Source organism: Notolabrus celidotus, chromosome 21 (assembly GCF_009762535.1).
Source record: "Notolabrus celidotus isolate fNotCel1 chromosome 21, fNotCel1.pri, whole genome shotgun sequence".
NCBI classification, from domain to species: Eukaryota; Metazoa; Chordata; class Actinopteri; order Labriformes; family Labridae; genus Notolabrus; species Notolabrus celidotus.
In genome coordinates, this window is record NC_048292.1 from 10,898,553 (window position 1) to 10,918,715 (window position 20,163).

General features: G+C 39.8%; 1 protein-coding gene across 3 annotated transcripts in view; it reads left to right on the forward strand.

Moving 5' to 3' along the window:
* Window positions 1–1,444: 1,444 nt before the first annotated feature.
* The window catches only part of tbc1d22a (TBC1 domain family, member 22a), an 81,456-nt gene continuing 62,737 nt past the window's right edge, over window positions 1,445–20,163 (forward strand). For all 3 annotated transcript variants that reach the window (XM_034673579.1, XM_034673581.1, XM_034673580.1), the window contains exons 1-7: window positions 1,445–1,665; window positions 2,132–2,188; window positions 4,754–4,937; window positions 5,378–5,678; window positions 8,210–8,395; window positions 14,600–14,670; window positions 19,541–19,669. In XM_034673579.1, the coding sequence (XP_034529470.1) occupies window positions 1,604–1,665; window positions 2,132–2,188; window positions 4,754–4,937; window positions 5,378–5,678; window positions 8,210–8,395; window positions 14,600–14,670; window positions 19,541–19,669 (990 nt within the window). In that variant the 5' untranslated portion in view covers window positions 1,445–1,603. The remainder of the gene's footprint in view (window positions 1,666–2,131; window positions 2,189–4,753; window positions 4,938–5,377; window positions 5,679–8,209; window positions 8,396–14,599; window positions 14,671–19,540; window positions 19,670–20,163) is intronic.

Here is a 20,163-nt window from a genome sequence, read left to right on the forward strand (position 1 = left end):
TCTTTCTTTATAAGGCCATACTACAGGAGCTGCCGTCTTATTTATCCTCCTTATTGACTCCTAAAGTTGTCAGTGGCTGTCATCTTCGGTCCCATGGACAAATTCTTTTTGTTATTCCTCGTACTCGCTCTGTCTTTGGTAAAAGTGCTTTTAATGTCTTTGCTCCCTCTTCTTGGTTTGAGCTTCAGGGTCACCTGAAACTGGATTCTTTAATTCGATTGGAGGATTCTAAAACTAGGATAAAGGATGATCTGATCATTTTGTGCACATGTTTTAGAGCTTAACACTGCTAATTTATAAATCGATGTAATAGTTACTTTTACTGAAACTTTTTATGCTGCTGTCTTGGCCAGGACTCCCTTGTAAAAGAGACTTTGTATCTCAATGGGACTATTCCTGGTAAAATAAAGGTAAAATAAAATATAGAAAAAAAAAATTATGAACAATACTATGATTAACCAATTGGCTCATAGGTGTGGTAATTTGACAGTCAGAGCTTTGGAATTGCAAGGAAGTGACATTATACTTCTGTCTAATGTATACAAGTGTGTTTAGTGTTTTGTAAATCACTGTGTGTATCGTTTTGCAAAAAGTGTCAGGCTGACATTGTGCTTATAGTGGTGCAGATCTTGGCCGATGTTTTGCTCCATTAGTGTAAGGTTTTGATAATTGTGTAATACTTTTGGTTTTATCAATCAATCAACCAAGCTTGATTTATATAGCACCTTTCATACAAATCAAATGCAACCAAAAGTGCTTTATAGCGATTGAAAAACAAGAAAGAAGCAGAAATGAAACAATGACAAGACATATTAGGGGGAGATAATAATAATACAATTAATAAAAATAAAAAATAATAAGAAGAAGAATAACATCAAATAAAATAGAGACTAATGCACACCAAAAATAAAATATGTGTAATTAAAATAAGGTAAAGCATCAAAATTAAGAATCAAAATAGTTAAAATAAATAGATTTAAAAAGGGTAAGGATAAGAGTTGAAAAATATATACTAAGCTAAAAATATCAATAAAACTGAGTAGATAAATAAAAATTAAGTAAATGAATGAATGAATGAATAAACATAAGATAACAGTTCAAATTACTAAAATTATAAAGCAACATTTAAATCAATATTATAGTAAAAGGTAGGTAATACAATTATTGAACCCTACATAAAAGCCAGACTGAATAAACAAGTTTTTATTTCAGTGTTTATTCAGTCGTAAAAAACTGTCAAAGGGGTTCACTTGTTAGGAAATTGAAGCAACTTGCACTGTAGTATAGTATTTACAGTCTATGTGTAGTACTGATTCAATTCTGTAAGTGTAAGTGGCGGTAATGCGGCAATCACGGATGCCAACCACCATGAAACACAACCAAAGAAGAAGAAGAACAATAACTTGTGATTGGCTCACAACGCGGAAGTGTCGGTTCAGCCAATCACAGCAGCGTTTGCTCGTCAGTACAACAGTATCAACATGGCAGCTTTTTGAGTTTGGGAAGAGGGAACCTGGTGTAAACAAACACAATTTTTCGGTTCTACACATAGCGTCAGTGTCTGCGTGTTTGTGTCCACGACTGGTTGGACCGTAGAGGGAAAATGTCAAGTGACGGGAATAAAAAACAGTTCTGGAAAAGAAACGCAGCGAAGGTTCCTGGCAGGTGAGTGACGTGTTACCTCCTGTGGGCTAGCTTAGCGCAGCTAGCAGTACTCAGTTTACGGAGCTCTGTTGGACAAGAATAAGAACTTTGAGAGTTACTGACGAACCTTCAGGTGTCCAAAGACTCTGTTAGTCTCTCTCTTCGTAAACTTTCCATGTCTGTGTTGTGTTGCCCTCGTAGAGCAGACACTGTTTAGCTCCCTCTTACTGTCAGTCGAGGTTTCCCTGCTATCAGCGGCTAACAGCTGAACAAGTAAAACACACCGAAACACCAGAGTTATAACTACTTACATAGCAGTCGTATATCCATCTGAACTATCTGTGGTCCAGACACTTGAAGTAGTTTGTATCACCTTTAGTTATAAATTGGTTTTGTTTCCAGGAAAGTAAGTAGCCAATTTGGCTAGCTTGAGAGCCAGTTGTCAATTAGCTCATTTCTGTGCTTAATCTTTTCTTCACTTCTCCAGCATTCAGCATGTGTATGGCGCACAGCATCCACCTTTCGATCCACTTCTTCATGCTAAGTGAGTATACACACGTACGCTTTCATCAAAGTAAATGTCTAAGCTAATGCCTGATGATTACGTTGCTGGATTCATTTGGACAGTTGATGTTTCTGCATGTTGAAGTGTTTATGCTTGATGCTTACCGCTTGCTTCAGATGCTAAACCCTGTGACGCTCTGAAGTTGAGATTCATTCATGATTCTCAGTAAGAGGAACACACGTGATTGACAACGTATGCACTTTTAGCCACATCCCAAACAGGAACCTGTAAATGTTTATTTTGCCATTTGACAGCTGACAGAGACAGCAGCTTGTCATTCCATAATTTAGTCTGTGTTTAATAGTCAATTCAGCCAGGGGTTCCAAAAGTGTGGGTCGGGACCCCCTGGGGGGTCGTGAGATGTCTTCCAGAATGTTTTTTTTTTTTTTTAAAGTTATCTAAAATTTGTACATTTTATCCATTATAGTAAAAAAATATCCACAAAAGTAGTAACTAAACTTGAAAATAGAAAATGTAATGAGTTTTCTGCCTTTCTTTTTGCCAGATGACTCCTAAGCAGAGGTGTCAAAAGTATTCACATTCATTACTCAGGTAGAAGTATAGATACTAGGGTTTAAAAAGACTTATGTAGAAGTTGAAGTATCAACTCAAGCTTTTTACTCAAGTAAAAGTGTAAAGGTATAAAAGTTAAAGTAATGTAAGGGGGAAAAATGCCATTAAGGACAAAAGCTTAGGCTGCACCACAGGGGCCTATAGTGCACTATCCCATCTCCCAAAAACATTTTTCTAAAGGCCATAATGACTATAATGTTATATTAATATGTTAATGTTGAAATATTTGGGTTGCATCTATTTCAGTCACATTTATGCCCATTGAAAATGAAGGCATTTTCGTGCAATGTTTTGTACGATGACAAGCTGGAATGAAAACAAGCCAAAATGAAACAAGAGTAACGAGGCTATTTTTAAAATGTAAGGAGTAGAAAGTACAGATAATTTCTTGAAAATGTAAGGAGTAGAAGTAAAAAGTTGGCTGAAAAATAATGACTCCAATAAAGTATAGATATCCAAAATTTCTACTTAAGTAAGGTAGCGAAGTATTTGTTCTTTGTTACTTGACACCTCTGCTCCTAAGTTTAGGGTTAGTGAACAGTTAATTATCAAAAGCATCAGTAGCAGTAGGTTAATTCATTACGGCACAGGAAACACAGCCACATGCTCATGTAAGTATGCAAATTAGATTTTGGGGGTCGCGGGCGGAAAAGTTTGGGAACCCCTGAATTAAGGGAATGTTTGATTTGTTTTTTGTTTTGTCTGTTCGAATATTCAAAATCTCCCTTTTCCTCTGAAGTATGATAGAAATAAGCTAATGTTGCTAAGATCCTGTCTTTATTATTATTGTCTTTAGTGAATACACTGTAACACCTTCTTCTACACACCCCAATCCACCCACTCTGTTTTTCCGTAATTCATGATACCATGAAAAAGTTTGATTGTATTGTCTTATTAAATGTTCTTGTACCGGCTGAATGAAGTGGTGCCTCTTTTTATACCTAATTTAAACATGCACCAAAGGTGCAATGAGGAGGCATTTAGATTTGATTTCTTAGACCCCATTCGGAGGTGTTGTGGGCTGTATATGCTCACAATCTATTCAACTCAACCCGACTCAAACTTTATAGAGCACGTTCAAAACAACCGGGGTTGACCAAAGTGCTGTACAGATCAAAAGCAGCACAAATGACAAACATAACATACAATACACTACTAAAATAAAATAGTAAAATACATAAACACAGTGCAAATATATGATACAATAAGATAGAATAAAATAAATTCAAATGTAATCAAAATTATGCCAGATGTCCACTCAAGCTTGATTAAAAGCCAGGGAGAAGAGGTGTGTCTTAAGAGAGGATTTAAAGACCCCAATTGATCCCGCAGTGCGGATGTGATGGGGCAGGTTGTTCCAGAGTCGAGGGGCAGCCGCCACAAAGGCTCGATCACCTTTTGTTTTAAGCCTCGTTTTGGGAGTGACCAATAGCAACTGACCAGACGATCTTAATGTTCTAGCAGGGACATGATACTGGAGAAGCTCAGTCATTCTGTCTTGGACAGTAGTGCAGGACCACGTAGTTCCCCAAACTGAGAAATACACAAGATTTGGGGGCGGGATTACGTGCCTACCATTCTTCTTTAATTTGATTTAATATTTATAAATAACATATTGAAATGTAATATTTCCCATTCATTCAAATCATATGAAGATGTAGTTTATACTTTTAAATTAGATGTTCACAACAATATGGGAAATGTTAGTAATTTCGAACAGTGCATTTTTATTTTCAATTGGCTGCATGAGGATCTTGGAGAGAGACTAAGAGAGTGAGAGAAGAAGAGAGACATGACTCATGAGTAATTCATCATTAATAATATAAGTGTCGGACAATAAGGATAAAGACATATTGCAACTTTTTCTTCTTCTTCAACACCACCCTGCCCCCACTCCACACCTTCTCTTAAAATGACTTTGATATCATCGTTCCTTTACTTTATATTCATGTCTTTGTGTTTGTCCTCAAGCTTGATTAAAGCAGGAAACAAGCCTCCTCCAGCTACACCAAACAAACCCAAGAAAGCTACCACCTTCCAGGAGTTCGAGAGCATCACAAGCGATGCATGGGATGTTGGGGACGACGATGATGAGTTGCTGGCTATGGCTGCACAGAACCTTAATATTGAGGTGGTCATGGAAACAGCCAACAAGGTAAACAACAAGATACTATGGCTTGTTATTATAACACATTCAAGCTTGACAGTTTTCAAATGACAGATGCTCCACACACTGTTAAGTCACATTTCATCCATCACAATGCATACCCATGGATGTAAACAGCTTTCCTGTACATTTTAGACTCAAAAAGAAAGCATCTGTTTACTGACAACATAATCATAAACATTTTAAAATTAAAAATGTTATTTTCAAAAATGTTTTCAAGATGATTTCAATCACTGCTTTCTTTTAAAACAGGTGTACACCAAAGGATTTTTGGTATAAATATATAAGCCTTTGGAGAATTCCAGTTATCAGAATGTTACTTTTCTTTTCTTGAAGAATAAAAACACAGAATCTCATTTTTAACTCTGTTTACCAACAGTCACCAACAACCCCACTTGTTTTTTTGTCTTTTTTTGTCAACCATGCAGGTGATTGAAAATCACAGCAAGCAGCAGGAGAGACAGAGGCTGGATGACACAACAGAGCTGGAGAACAGGGAAGAGGACACTCAGGAAGAGGTAGCGGACGAGGAGGCAGATGAGGAGGCAGATGAGGAGGAGGAGGTGGAGGAGGAGGAGAATGGAGAAGAGGAGGAGGAGGATGAGGAGAACAGGCTGGGGGAGGGACACCTGAACAGCCCTGAGGTGCCATTTGCCTCCCAAATCAACCCTTACACTGATGGCCGCCTGGTGAAGTCCCACAGCGAAGCTCCAATCGGGTCACCTAAAGGTTAGTGAATACCATAAGTTTAATCCAAGCGGCAACCTCCGGTCTCAAAATATGAAGCCCAAGTGGAAGTGTTATAAACTGCAATTCATCGAGCGTCGACTTGAGGCTGGCTGCGGAAACAACGGAAACCACATAGACACCAATTCAAAAAAGACGATCTTTGTAGCATTAATTAACATGTTTACAGCCTGGTTCAAAAAACGGCTTGGGTTTACATAGCTAATTTCTCTATCTACACACAACACAATGTACGGGGTGATTGTAGCTGTTGGCTAGGAGGCTCAAAGCCCGCCTCTTTACCTCACACTAATTTTGGTTGGACTCCAGCAACCAATATGGCTCCCACCGACGATTGGTTTCAAAACAGCGTCCAGGAACAGATGGGTGACGTCACAGATATAACGTCCATTATTTATACAGTCTATGGTTTGATCCTATGTCTACACACTCTAGTTTGGTTCTTATCAGGTATTGCAGTCCCACTGAAAAGACCTTTAATTTTTTCTGTCTTTCATTCCAGTTGGCACTGTGACATTCACATTTTGGTGTATTAATTGCAATTTTAATGGTCCATACTTGAACAGACCCCCTTGTAGGAGTGTTATTGTTTCCTTTAAGCCTATTCAAAAAACCCCTTTAGGGTTCCTAGAAGAGAGTGCAAAACTCAAAACTACAAAAAAGGAAAAACCTGATATGAATCTTGGCGAAATTGCCTCAGCATGTCCCCTACGATTTTAAAAATAGTTATCCTGCGGGTATGCTCTACCTCAATTATGAAATTTGATTTGGCACATTAAAAAAACATAACAAGACTTGAAAAAGATATATTGATATCATGACCTAAATCCAACATCAAATCAGCTATTTTGGGTTTATTTTGAAAACAATCTTGCATATTTGTCACACATCACATCACATTTTTGATCCAAGTATTGGCCTGAAAATATAAACTTGTTATTTTCTGTCATTGTCATGGCACCAAGTAATGGTAAGATGATCTAAATCTTGTCTGGTCATCGTTATAATCCTTTTATTTTATTTCCAATCACACTTTGTGGTCTACACATGATGTACAACAAAATACTGACAAAATGACTGAGTGTTGTTGAATATTCTGTGCGCTACAAAGTAGACAAGAAAAAGGTTAACTGCAGCAAAGAGTAGTTTGTCATAAAACGCCCTGAGCCATGTGTTTCTGTCCTTTCTTTTCACCTGTCCTTTCTACCATTGCATATATCAGAAGACAGCAGAAAAGTGCCTCATCACCTACTTCTACTCTGAAGTTTAAGTTGACTCCTCTGAGCAATTTCTGAACCCTGAAGTATGCAACTTGTCTGCTGTTGATGCTGTGCAACACTGTTTGGAAGTTTTTCCATTTGTCTCTCAAGGGTTTAAAGTTTAAAAAAAAATGTTTAAGGCACAGCAGCACTGTATAAATGTGCAAAATAGAAACCCTTTGACCCTGCTTTATAAAGCACACTCAAAGGGTTAAATAATCTCCAAGCCACGCTGGAGAGCAAATAGTGTCTCCTTGCTCAGTTGCTGTTTGCCCGTATTGAACTGTAACACGTTCATTTGGGGTCATGTTTTCCCACACTGCTTTGACTTCCCTGGAAATCCCTGAAAGGCCATCTCTTCAACTAGGCCAGCTTCAGAGCTGAGTGTTCATGCTCAGTCAAGAAGAATGTAGTTTAGCTGGCTTATCCAGTACTAGATATATTACATATGTAATATACAGTGACTGTGAATGAGAGGAGAAGTCAGATATTCACTTTTGCTCTATTTTCCCTAATTATTTCTCGTATCCTAAGTGTGGCACTGATTATTTTTCTTTGTGTGGTACCTATAATTCCTGTAAGAAGGAAAAATGAGGACTCACAGGTGCATCTAAAGGAAGTGAGAGTATTGTGAAAAGTTATTTTCCACCAGATATTTAAGAAAGAGACTACCCAGTTCAGCACACACAATCACAGTCATGAGGAAAACTGCTGACTTGGCAGTTGTCCAGAATCATCGACACCCTCCACAAGGAGGGGAAGCCACATTTCAACAAGGATGACTGAGGAAAGGAAGTTTGGGAGGGTGGTGTTCCCCACCCAAACACCTCCAGAAACAACCAGGAAGTCATTGGCACAGCATTGGGTGCTGATAACCTCCTGCTTTGCACGATGTTCTCGTTTTCATGATTACTGTTATTTACATTTGTATTCTCTCTTTTTTTTTTCTTTTTAAAGTTATATTTTTGGGCTTTTTGCCTTTATTTTACGAGACAGCTGAAGAGAGACAGGAAATGTGGGGAGTAGAGAGCGGGGGAAGACATGCAGGAAATGGTCGCGGCCGGGAATCGAACCGGCGATCCTTGCGACGAGGACTGTAGCCTCTGTATGTGGGGCGCTTAGACCGCTAGGCCACCAAACCCCTACATTTGTATTCTTATAAGTTTCACATAAAGGGATTTAACATGTCCACAACACCATGCGATAATCTCTGTGTAATTCTTTGCTTTGTCTTCGATCTCTGCTCTCCCCCAGATGCAGCAGGTGAGCACGCAGCTCTTCACAGACAACGGTCTTTGCCCCACCAACGGCCCCCTGTCATCCCGCTTGTGGCTCGCATGGCTGACCAGAACACATCGGGCACCCCGGCCATGACTGAAAGGGAAGCATCCCGCCTGGATAAGTTCAAACAGTTGTTAGCTGGGCCCAACACAGATCTGGGTGAGAAATACTAATCTTTTGGAATCTTTTTAACCTTTGTCTTTTGTTGTATTTTAAACTTTTTGTACTCTTATATGTCCCCTTTTTTTATTTCCTTGTGTCCTTTTGTGTCCGTGTATCCTTAGTTTGATCGCTCTGTCTGCCAGCTGTGCTGCACTTTTAATGATGCTGAGCTGGAAAGTCATCCAGCCATCTGTATGCAGATTATATACAGAGGGGAAAAAATACCACCAACAACAAAAGCAAATGACAGGCCTTAATTGTTTATCCAACCCAGGAGACTTTGTCCGCTACCTACCAGTGGATGTGAAATCCTTGCACAGCTCCCTCTTTACAATTGACTTTGGGTATTCTGAATCGTTGTGATGATCACTGGAAAATTTGAGGATGACACCCTTCAACTCAATTCAATAGTAAATGTTCAGCCTTGCTCACATGTGTTTCTTTGGGGAAGAGCAATCTTTGCCTTCTCTTTCTCTAATTTTGACATGATCTTAGTTCTCTTAATTTGACTCAGAACCTTGTTGACATTAATGGAAATCATTTTCACTGAATCACCTTGCATTTACTTCCAGCTGATGTAAAGTGATTGCTCTTCCCCTCTGGAATCACTGTACCCACTTCCTTCAAAACAAACAGGACCTCTGTAGCACTGTGTATTATCTCCCTCTTGCTCGGGTACCTGGTGCGTAGTTCTGGTCCAAGGCTAATTTAGCCAAGTGAACCTTTTCTTTTCCCATGCCAATTTGACCACTTCTTCCTTCACTCTGAAGCTGATGAATCTGATGAGGATCAATCTGGGCTGTGTGCTTGCTTAGGAGTTCCGGTGCCATTATATGGAGGGCTTTTTCTATCTGGAGGTCCATCAAGGTGGAAATATCCAAGTTTTCTCTGAGAAACTTCTTCACAAAGTTCTCCTTAGTCTTCTTCTGATACTCGATACATCCTTACCTTCTCCCTCCTTTTAGCGCCCCTCTTGATCTATTAGCTCGATCTGTAGCTGCTTTTTAGCATTTCAGCCAATACCACCTCCACGTGGTGCAGCCTTTCCTCTTTCTCTACAATCCTCACCTTGAATTCATCCAATCTTGAATTAGTCTTTGCAGTTGCCCTTTTAGTTGCCTGTTTTCTAGCTGTTTTTTGGTTGGCTTGCCTGAAAGGTCAGAGTAAGGTTCACAGGCTGCTGTCGTTGCAAGCCTGTGGAGGTCTAACATTGGCCCTGTCATGTTGCTGCACGTCAATATTTGTATCTATTATTTGGAAAGGGTTTTGCCTCCCTGTCTTAATGACACTTGGTATACACAAAGTTAAACATTTTTAAATTTGGGGCTATTTTTTCTAACTGTTATTGAGAGAGTTTTGCAAAAGCTACCATCCCCTGACGTTCCTGGAAATCCTCAGGTTTCTGATTTTGATGAGCTACTGTTAGGGTTGCAAAGGGGTGGAAAATTTCCGATAAATTTCCATTGGCAGTTAAGCTGGGGACTTTTGGAAATATTCAAAAGAAATATTCTAGAAATCATCTGTGCATGGGATGGAGGAATGCACAGTGCATGTAGGGGTCGTGGTCTCTATAGCCCTGCAGTAAGCAGTGTGCTATGTGCATGTGATTGAGGAATAACAATAATAATAACAACACAAAACCAAGATGAAGAAATCAAACATTTTTTAAAAGACATAAAATTCCCCATAAAATACAATTCTTTTAAAGTACATTTCTTAAGACAAATACCATAGATGAATAGAATAGATATTCAACTGTACTTGCATGAAATCTGGTTGTTTTAGTCAGGATTATGCTACAATATATTTTCCCCACCTATATTTAAGTTCCCTATTAAGAGCCATCCTTCAATTTAGCAAATTCCTGGTTTATCCCTTTTATTCCCATGGAAAGTATCCTACTTTGAAAATTCCTGGAATTTTGCAACCCTAGCCACACTATTAGCCAAAATCATCAAAATCAAGACAAAGAAGTGAAATATTTCACTTTATACCCAATGAATAGAATTATTGAAAGTTTACCTTTGTTGATGCAATGGTGGAAAAAACAACTTTTCCAGGATATTCTTTTTTTTGAAGCTGCATCTTTATTGCGGCATACAAATGTACACATTTACAGAATTGTGCTACCTAGTGTACTGTAAAAACCCATCCTGTTTTTGGATTTGCTTTTGGAGTTTCTGTTGCAAAATACTAAACCCCAGATTTGGCAGAGGTGCTTGTGCTATTTGCATGTGTTTGTTTTTCCAGGAATCTTGTGCTGTTTTGCCCCAGTGGTTGTGCTCCGTTTGAATGATGCCTGAATAGTGCATGGCTTCGGCCCGCCAAGCGTCTTTCCTCATGCTCCCTTCAGCTTTCTGCTCAGCCAGCACTGATTGACAGCGCCTCCTCGCCTCCCGCTGTCTTCTATTCTTACTGGCCTTTATACAGAACCATGCACACAGGCAGGTAGAATAACTGACAGGCAGGTTGACAGGCAGACATGAAGGCAGTGCAAGCACGTACACACTTCATCACACATATTCGCACACTCCCTTAGTTATTCAGTTTTAATTTTGCTCTCCAGCTCAGTAGCCAGTTGATTAGTTGTAAGAACCTTCACTTGGCCACACCGTTTCGGTACGGCACTGTCGGTTTGGTGCAGCTGCATGCTGAAAAGGTTTGGTGCAAAACTTATTGTAATTTGAATCCAAGGTCTTGACACAGACTGGGAGAGCACCACACACACACTGAATGTGCAGCCCATCTTGTAGGCTACTGAAACATTGATTTCAGTGCAGCGACTTTCTCAACAAATCACCTCAAAGTTGGAATTCTTTTTTCCTGTGATCCTTTTTGAACAGTGGTTACCTTTGATCATAGGTGTGTGTCTATTATAGTGAGAAGCAGGAGGGGCGGCGGGATTGATAGATCGTGTCATCTCTCAGGAAAGTTAGTAGCCCTGTCTTAAAGTCTTGACCCCAAAAAACCCCAGTTTCAGCTGGGTAGCTAACATCCAGTGGAGCTAACAGTGGCACATCGTGGCTAGCTTTCCTGTGTTTTCATTAGTGTTCTGTTTGTATGGGTCAGCTGAACCCTGCAGAGCTCCGACATATAGACAGCAGGGAAGCAGGAAAGAGAGAGAAGCTGCAGAATATGCTTTATACACTTTTAGACTGGCCATCATTTGACCATCCTGTGTTTTTAAGGTTATAATGAGTGAACCACCACCACAGTTTTCAGCTCTGTGCAACAAGCTGGCCTCCTCAGAAGGTCTTCTTTGCTCCCTGGACTGTGATTATTGAACAAAATGATTCTATATGTGAACAATTTTGTCCTGTTGGAAAAGTCTGTGATACTCTAGAATGTCTATTATACAGGGAAATGCAATTCTCTTATTTGAGCTGTGCTTTAAATGGCAACTTGCACAGGTAACCTTGAAACCCCCTCATACAAACCCACCATTTAATCTCAGTACAAGTTAAGTTACTCAGGGCAAGGTAAGAGAGAATTTTTAAGTGAAAGATGCAAAAGAACTCAAGCAAATGAATACTCCCATCAGCTGAGCAAATGCATTTCACTCGACTTAGCCAATAGATTCAGACCACTGCTGTTTAGCTGATTGCTCGTCCCTTTTCCACCACCTGTCACCGACTCTGCTTCTGCTTTTGCCTTAAGGCTACATGGCAGAGTCATTTGGTCGTGGTAATCAATGTCATTCGCTCCATTAAAAGCTCTTATCCATTCCCAGGTGGTGCTGTGATTTTAACCTATACATTAAATCCTTTGCTTTGTAAATGACAGAGAAAAGAGTATTCTCCCCCTTGTGGACAAACTGAATGGCTGCACTCTTTTCTTGGTTACATCTTGAGATCGTCTGTTGTCTCCTACTTTCAAGCCCTGCCGCTTAGCTCATTAAAACCTGATTATGTCCCCGTGTATATCAACCTTGCAAAAAATGTATATCACAGCAGGAAAGAATATGAGGAAGGACGAGAAGCAAGTTTGAGCAAGAACTCATCCTCCAAGCCTTTACTCTTGAGTCACAGTTGATCCTTCCTCTTTTACTGTGTGTGTGTGTGTGTGTGTGTGTGTGTGTGTGTGTGTGTGTGTGTGTGTGTGTGTGTGTGTGTGTGTGTGTGCGTGTGCGTGTGCGCGCGGCACATGGGCCGGATGTAATGTGTGGCGACCAGCGTTGAGCTTTATATTCTGGTTCTTCATGGGCCCAAAGGGAACTGTTCTACCTCAATTTACTAGTTCAATTTGCACTTTCCTGTCAGATTTATTTCTTATTATAACCTGCTAACTTTTATACTCAGCCTGAGGAATGCGTATATATTAATCCACTCCAATAATTTCAGTAAAAGAAAGGACACAAAGGGAAGTTTTGTTGGAGAGGACGTGGTTAATTGTTGATAAATTGACCGAGGGATTGTTTCCAAAATTCAACAATCAAAATCTAGCTTCTTTGTATTAATTATTGCATCAATTCAAATGTATTCCTTTTCCCTGGATAGAAACTTAATTATTATTATATAGCGTGAGATCGACACGTGGATTTGTGCAGCATCAGCAGTTATGCGTAGGGATGTAAGGATACACTGGTGGGCTCTGGTCCTGGTCCTGCCCGTCTGCCTGGCTGTCTGCTCCTGGTGCCGGGCCCCCTCGGCCCTGGTGGCTCCTTTGGCTCCGTCTTGGGGGGCTGTGGGGGCGGTGTTGTGGGGGTGTCCCTTGGGGGGGCTGCGGGATCTCTCCCCCCTCGCCCCCCTTTCCTCCTACTGGGTGACCTGGGGGTCGCCCTGGGTGCTCCGGCGGTACCTGCTTGCTTCCGGTCTGGGTCCTTGGCTTGTCCCCTGGCCTGGGTCTCCCGCGGCAGGTTGGGTCCTTCGGTCTGACTGCTCTCGCGGCCCGGGTGCCGAGCCGTACTGCTCGGCTGGTCTGACCCAAGTGGTTTCATCTGCACCAGTGGTGGTCTTGTTACACAAATAGAACACAGCACGGCGGCAACCCTCTGCGACCCAAGCTTCAGTAATGATTGTGGACACTAAGGGTTGCTTAATCATTAGTATCACCCCACGGATTTATTTTTTGGCATCATGGTGAGATGGTCCCTCTCCATCTAAGTGTGTTAGGTCTCTCTCTCCTTCTCTCTCCCTGTCCCTTTGTATATCCTTATGTAATCTTTCTTTCACTTTCTCTTATTTTTTTTATTTTTTTTGGCCCACCTAGGTGTGCACGCCCTCTTTTACAGAACATGATATTAGCTGCCAATAAAAGATAGGCCAGAGTTCTAAGAGGGATGGTGATGGTTGCATGCACACAGTCACAAGCACAGAAGAAAAAGGTTTTCTTTCTTTTCTTTTGCTGCAAGAATAAATTGCATGAATATTTGACAGTTTGTGACAAACATGACACAAACCAGAAATATATATGCAGACAAGAGAAGAAGAAGAAAAAGGAGAAGGAAAAAAAAAAAAAAAAGAAAGAAAATAAGAAAAAAAAAAGAAAAGAAAAGGATACACTCAACCCACGATTCGATTCGACCCTCAGGGTGTCTGGTCTCAGCCTTAGAGTTAGGGTCAGGAGCTCAGACATCAGGAGGGAGCTCGGATTAGAACCGCTGCTCCTTCACGTCGAAAGGAGTCAGCTGAGATGATTCGGACATCTGATAAGGATGCCTCCCTGACGCCTCCCTTTACAGGTGTTCTGGGCACGTCCAACTGGGAAAAAGCCCTGGGGAAGACCCAGAACTTGTTGGAGGGATTATATATCCCACCTGGTCTTGGATCGCCTCGGGATTCCCCAGGAGGAGCTAGAAAGTGTTGCTTGGGAGAGGGATGTCTGGGTCGATCTGCTTGGACTGTTGCCTCTGTGACCTGACCCTGGATAAGCAGAAGAAAATGGATGGATGGATGGAAACTTAAATTTCCATGCTATGTAATAAAAGGGAGGAGGGGGAGAAAGTTCAATGCTTTCTAGTGGATGAATTAAGTGACAATATATCTCACATATCTTTGCTGTTTTGTACACCCACCCTTTGTTTTCTATCGACATGTATGTCAACAAACACCTTTATGTTTTGCTATTATTGGCAGATAGTATTAATGAATATAGGCCTATATTATAAGCCTGTCAGTACTCGTTGGGGAAATCAGAGTTTCTGCAAAATGTCTCCCCGATGAGTCTAACATCGGACCCTCTCTTCTTGTTGTTGTTTTACAGAGGAGCTACGGAAACTCAGCTGGTCCGGAATCCCAAGACAGGTCCGACCAATAACATGGAAGCTCCTTTCAGTAAGTTTCCTGAGCATCACACACTGTAACACACATGCTGTACTGATTTCTGAAACACAAAAACACACTTTCACACTGATGCCTTCGGGGAAAAAAAACCTGATTGAAAACAGATTCAGCAAACAAACACAAGGACACAAACAAGCTGGTTTGCACACGTGGGAACAGCTAATACTCGTAAACTGTTAATAGAACACAACACAAAGCATCTTAGGCACACACGCATGCAAGATCTGTTGTGAAGTTCTCGCGCCCAACCCCCTCCGTTTTTGATTTATGAAGACTGGTAACAGTCCTTCTTTTTTCAAACTTTAATTGGGAAAATGAATTACAAGGCAAAAATAATTTATTCATGAAACATGCAGTGTGTTTACTCATTAAGCCATTGTTGTGGTGTACAGCTCCTAGTCTGCAGAGAGAGACTGGCTCTTTGAATGGCGTGACTCTCCCATTAATTACGGCACAATAGCTAATGTGCAGCGGAAAAGATGTCATTAAGGGTGTTTGTTTGTGAGCATGTGTGTGTCCGTGTGTGGTTTATTGTGGTGGGAGGTTACCAACTGGGTACTTTAACCATACTGATGGAGTTTCAAAGCATTGGCTGCTTTGTAGGTAGCAGGCATGGACAGGGTTCGGGACCTCTCAGCCCCTCGGCATTCATTCATTATATGAGTCTGGTTTGGATTATACTGATGAGAGAGACGTTTTAACTCCAGTGATAATATTTTGACTCTCTGCATTTGACTTTTGCTCTCTTGATATAGACTTTCAAAGCATCTTGCTGACCTTGCACCAGGCATCCACTGGTGACAATTGTACTTAATTGCAGTCCCTCCTTTTTATATAGAAAGTAGTTACAACTGTCATTTTCTCAAAGTAGCATCCAATGGAAACCAAAAACCCTTGTGTCCACTCAAAAACGATAAATGCTTGTTTGGCAATCATAAGTGTTTATATGTACATATTTACCTGCAGTATGTGTATGTTGTGACAAAAAATAAGGCAAGCATGGTTTCAAAATAATTCCACTTTCAAGAGCCTCGTGCAGCATGACTTACTCCAGGCATAGTGAAAAGTGGGGAAGTAGGGATGTAAATTTCAAGTATTTTCTGTGATTGATCTTTGGAAATGTTAACGATCAATTATCGATTAATCATTCAAAAAAACGTAGACGTTTTCCATGTCAAAAACAATGCCAACTGCGTTTTTCCCCCTAAATCAAATGTTCCTTCACAACCCAATGTATATAACTGACTAGGGATGTAACGATACACTCAACCCACGATTCAATTAAAATCCTGATTTTTGGTTCATGATACGATTCAATCACGATTCTCTAACGAATTTCAAGAAAACTGGATTGAACTCAAAATTTAAATAACTATTATTTCATTTCAATTCTCAGATATGGACAGTTGCAATATATATTTGTTCTCTTACGTTTCTTTGTAAACAAAGTAATCCTTTTTCATTTTCAAGGTGTGTTGTAACTCAAATAAAACCACTGCACACTTTTTTTCCGCAATTTGCAAAAATACCTTGCTGGAAAATTTCAGAACAATTATAGAGAAATGGAAAGTGAACAATTCCCAAATGAAAGTATTAAATATGAAAACAAATAAGGTAAATCTCTTGAAATTAGGGACGTAAATTTCAAATATTCTTCTTGATTGATCTTTGGAAATGTAAACGATCAATTATCATTTAATCATTAAAAAAACGTAAAAGTTTTCCATGACAATGCCAAATGCATTTCTTCCTCCTAAATCAAATTTTCCTTCATGACACAATGTATATAACTGACGGTATTGACAGCTAAGGATCATATTGAGGTGTTCAAAATGTTAAACACGCTGAATATCAACGTGAGGAGCAGGCTTATAAATAATCTCTGCGGACATACAGTCAGATAAAGTGAAGGCTCAGACTACAACATGTGGATTTACTGCAACAAAACAGAAACATATTTTAGACTCATAGAGTCCAGTTTTCTGTCTACTCGTTCTTCTTGAGAAAAATAAGTATGCAAACGCGGCCAGGTGTCAGCTGGGAGGGCAACCGAGTCTTAATCACTCTGGCAGCAGAGAAAAAAGCGCTCGTGGAGACCTGTCACTCAGACGCCAGCTGAGCGTCTCCACTGTGTGCAACACCTTTAGTCAGCTGATTCACATCAAAACACGCTTTAAACCTAAAACACCTCCCTGATAGCAGAACGAAATATAAGACCACTTGATGTTTGTTCCATGTGACAGAAAATCGGAACAAAAAAGATGTGTACGAGTAAGCTCTTAACAATCACTTAATGGATACCTGATTAATTTTTGACACCCCTAGTGGGAAGTTAGTTGAGTTCACTCATATCTGCTGAATTGTCAAAACACTTGACTGCTTCCTCTGTCCAATCTATGGTGTGATTTGACAGAAAATAGATAGATGGAAGCAAACTTGAAAAAAAAAAAATCTCTGTCAACATCCACAAACACATTCAGGCTCACAGCCTGCAGGGTATTCTATAAACTTTGCAGAGGTACCTGATAAAACCTGCACTCCAGTAGTGTCCCTTGTGCTCCTCTCCTGTTAGCTGACAAAGACAAGGACACGTTTCCCCTCTGAGGTTAGAGCTCTGTAAAGCTCCTCCAGCAACTCGCACTCACCGCCACATCCCAGAGATCGTCCGTAAATGTCTCCACCATCATTAGCCAGTGTGGAAATATAAAAAGTAGGTAGAAAAAAACCAAAACCTGGTGAGAGGAATGGAGCAATTTCTTGCCTCACTGCATAGCTCCCTCTATCCTCTGTTTGAGCAACAAGCGCTATAGGTTGCCTCCGGCCTCGGAAACACATCCAGTCGGACATCTTATTAATTTTTTATTAAGAGCACTTTGTGTCCAAGCCTGAAGGTAAAAGTAAAATTAAATGACTTTTCTACTTTGTGAATGACTGTCAGCCCGTGGCAATATGTACATATGCTAATGGAGTGTGGCTGTTAAATGTGAAGTGGTGGGAGAGGACGTAACTAGCTGGCTGTGGAAATATTGATAAGGCTAAAGGGAGAAATGGGAAGTATCAGTGGAACAGCAGCAGCATATTCAGAAATTATTATACTGAACTGTTACCTTACAACAGAAATTATTATACTGAACTGTTACCTTACAACAGAACACAATTAAATTGCTTGCAAATGAGTAGAAGTAAATTGAGATAGCACAAACACATCCAGGAAGGCAGCTAACATTGATCACTTTAGTATTCATAATAGTATTATTATAAGTATTATTAGTATAAGTAGTAGTAACAGTAGCATTAGTAACAGTAGCATTAGTAATAGTAACAGTAGCATAAGTAGTAATGGTAACAGTAGCATTAGTAGTAGTTGTAGTAGTGGTAGTAGAAGTAATAATGGTAACAATAGCATTAGTAGTAGTTGCATTAGTAGTAGTAGCAGTGGCATTATTAGTATTAGTATTAGTAGTAGTAATAGTAGCATTAGTAGGAGTAGAAGTAGTAGTAGTAGTTATAGTAGCATTAGTAGTAGTAGTAGCATTAGAAGTAGTAGTAGTAGTAATGGTAACAGTAGCATTAGTAGTAGTAAGAGTAGCATTAGTAGTAGTAGTAACAGGAGCATTAGTAGTAGTAGAAGTAATGGTAACAGTAGCATTAGTAGTAATAGTAGTAGTAGTAGTAGTAGTAGTAGTTATGGTAACAGTAGTAGTAGTAGTAGTAACAGTAGCATTAGTAGTAGTAATGGTAACAGTAGCATTAGTAGTAGTAAGAGTAGTAATGGTAGCAGTAGCATCAGTAGTAGTAGCATTAGTAGTAGTAGTAGTAGTAGTAGTAGTAACAGTAGCATTAGTAGTAGTAATAGTAGTAGTAACAGTAGCATTAGTAGTAGTAGTAGTAGTAACAGTAGCATTAGTGGTAGTAATGGTAACAGTAGCATTGGTGGTAGTAGTAGTAGTATTAGTAGTACTAGTAGTAGTAGTACTAGTAGTAGTAGTAGTAGTACTAGTAGTAGTAGTAGTACTAGTAGTAGTAGTAGTAGTAGTAACAGTAATATTAGTACTAGTAGATCAAGCGTGGTACTGATGGCTCCACTATTAAGATGCTCTCTGGGTTAGCCGAGTTGCATGCTACATATGTCCACATTGCAGCCCTCCCACTGTAAACAAAGTGACGATAGGGTTCAGACGAGAAAGCAGGAGGAGGCTGGGGCAAGCTTTCCCATTAGCATGGGCATTTTGTTGAGTATTTTAGAGTCTGTTCTCAGCTGCTGTTTTTTTAATAGACTTTAGACTTTCTTTCAGTTTGTTTGATGTCTCATTAATTTGTAAGCAATGCTGCACATGAAAGATACTCTTTTACAAATCTAAGGTTGATCCCTGAAGAGGCAGAAAGCATTTGGTCAAGTAGCAGAAAATGTTCCTTCCAAAGTGGAATTTGTCATTAAAAGACTATCTTATCCCAGGTGGTGTGGTTTGATTTTTTTCATTTCACTTGGCAAACAAAATCGAAGCAATTAAGATTTTAGTGCAAAAACTTGGTCTCATCAAAATTCAGAGTTTCAGACACTGATTCAACAGCTTTACAAAGTATCCACTGGGCTATGTTATGTTAAAGCACTGCTGATAGTAGGGTGTGTTTGTTGAAGAGTAATACTAAATAGGTGCTAAAGTTTTCATGGGCTCATCCAAGTTTTCTGACACGTTTTATTTTTCAATTCCGACTTTAAACTTGATACTAAGCATCTTACAGAACCAAAACTTACATTGATCTGGCTAAGAAGAAAAATATTAAGAAATGAGGACTGTTTCTCTGACAAATATTTCATATACCCTGTCTTATATTCTTTGTCTCCCTCACTCTCTTTCAGGGTTACCTACCAGCTAATGCAGAGAGACGGGAGAGCGTCCTTCAGAGGAAGAGAGAAGAATATTTTGGCTTCATCCAGCAATACTATGACTCCCGCAATGATGAACACCATCAGGACACATATAGACAGGTATACCTACACTCATGTGCATTTACAAACCTACTTTGAAAATGTTAGGATGCTGTGAACAACGATGATAAAATAAGATTTGGATGGTTTATAATCTTTTAAACCCTGTATTTACTTTGAAATAGTGCAAAGAGGACAAATCAAATGTTGAAACTGAAAAGTGAAACAAAAAAATCTGCGCTCACTTGAAATTTAATGCCAGATACACATTTAAAAAAAGTTAAGTGAGGGCCAACAAAAAACGGAAAAGGTTGTGTAATGCTAAAAAATCTTCTGGGCCTCAGGCAACACTGCATTCAAAAAAATAGACATGACTCTGTAGTGGAACTCACTGCATGGGCTCAAAATCAAACAGTTTGTTGCTGCATCCACAAATGCAGGTTAGAAGTGTACCATGCACAGAGGGAACCGCATATAAACATGAAGAGAAACCTCAGTGGCTTCTCTGAGTCAGAGCCCATTAAAGATGGACTGAGGTTAATTGTCAAGCGGTC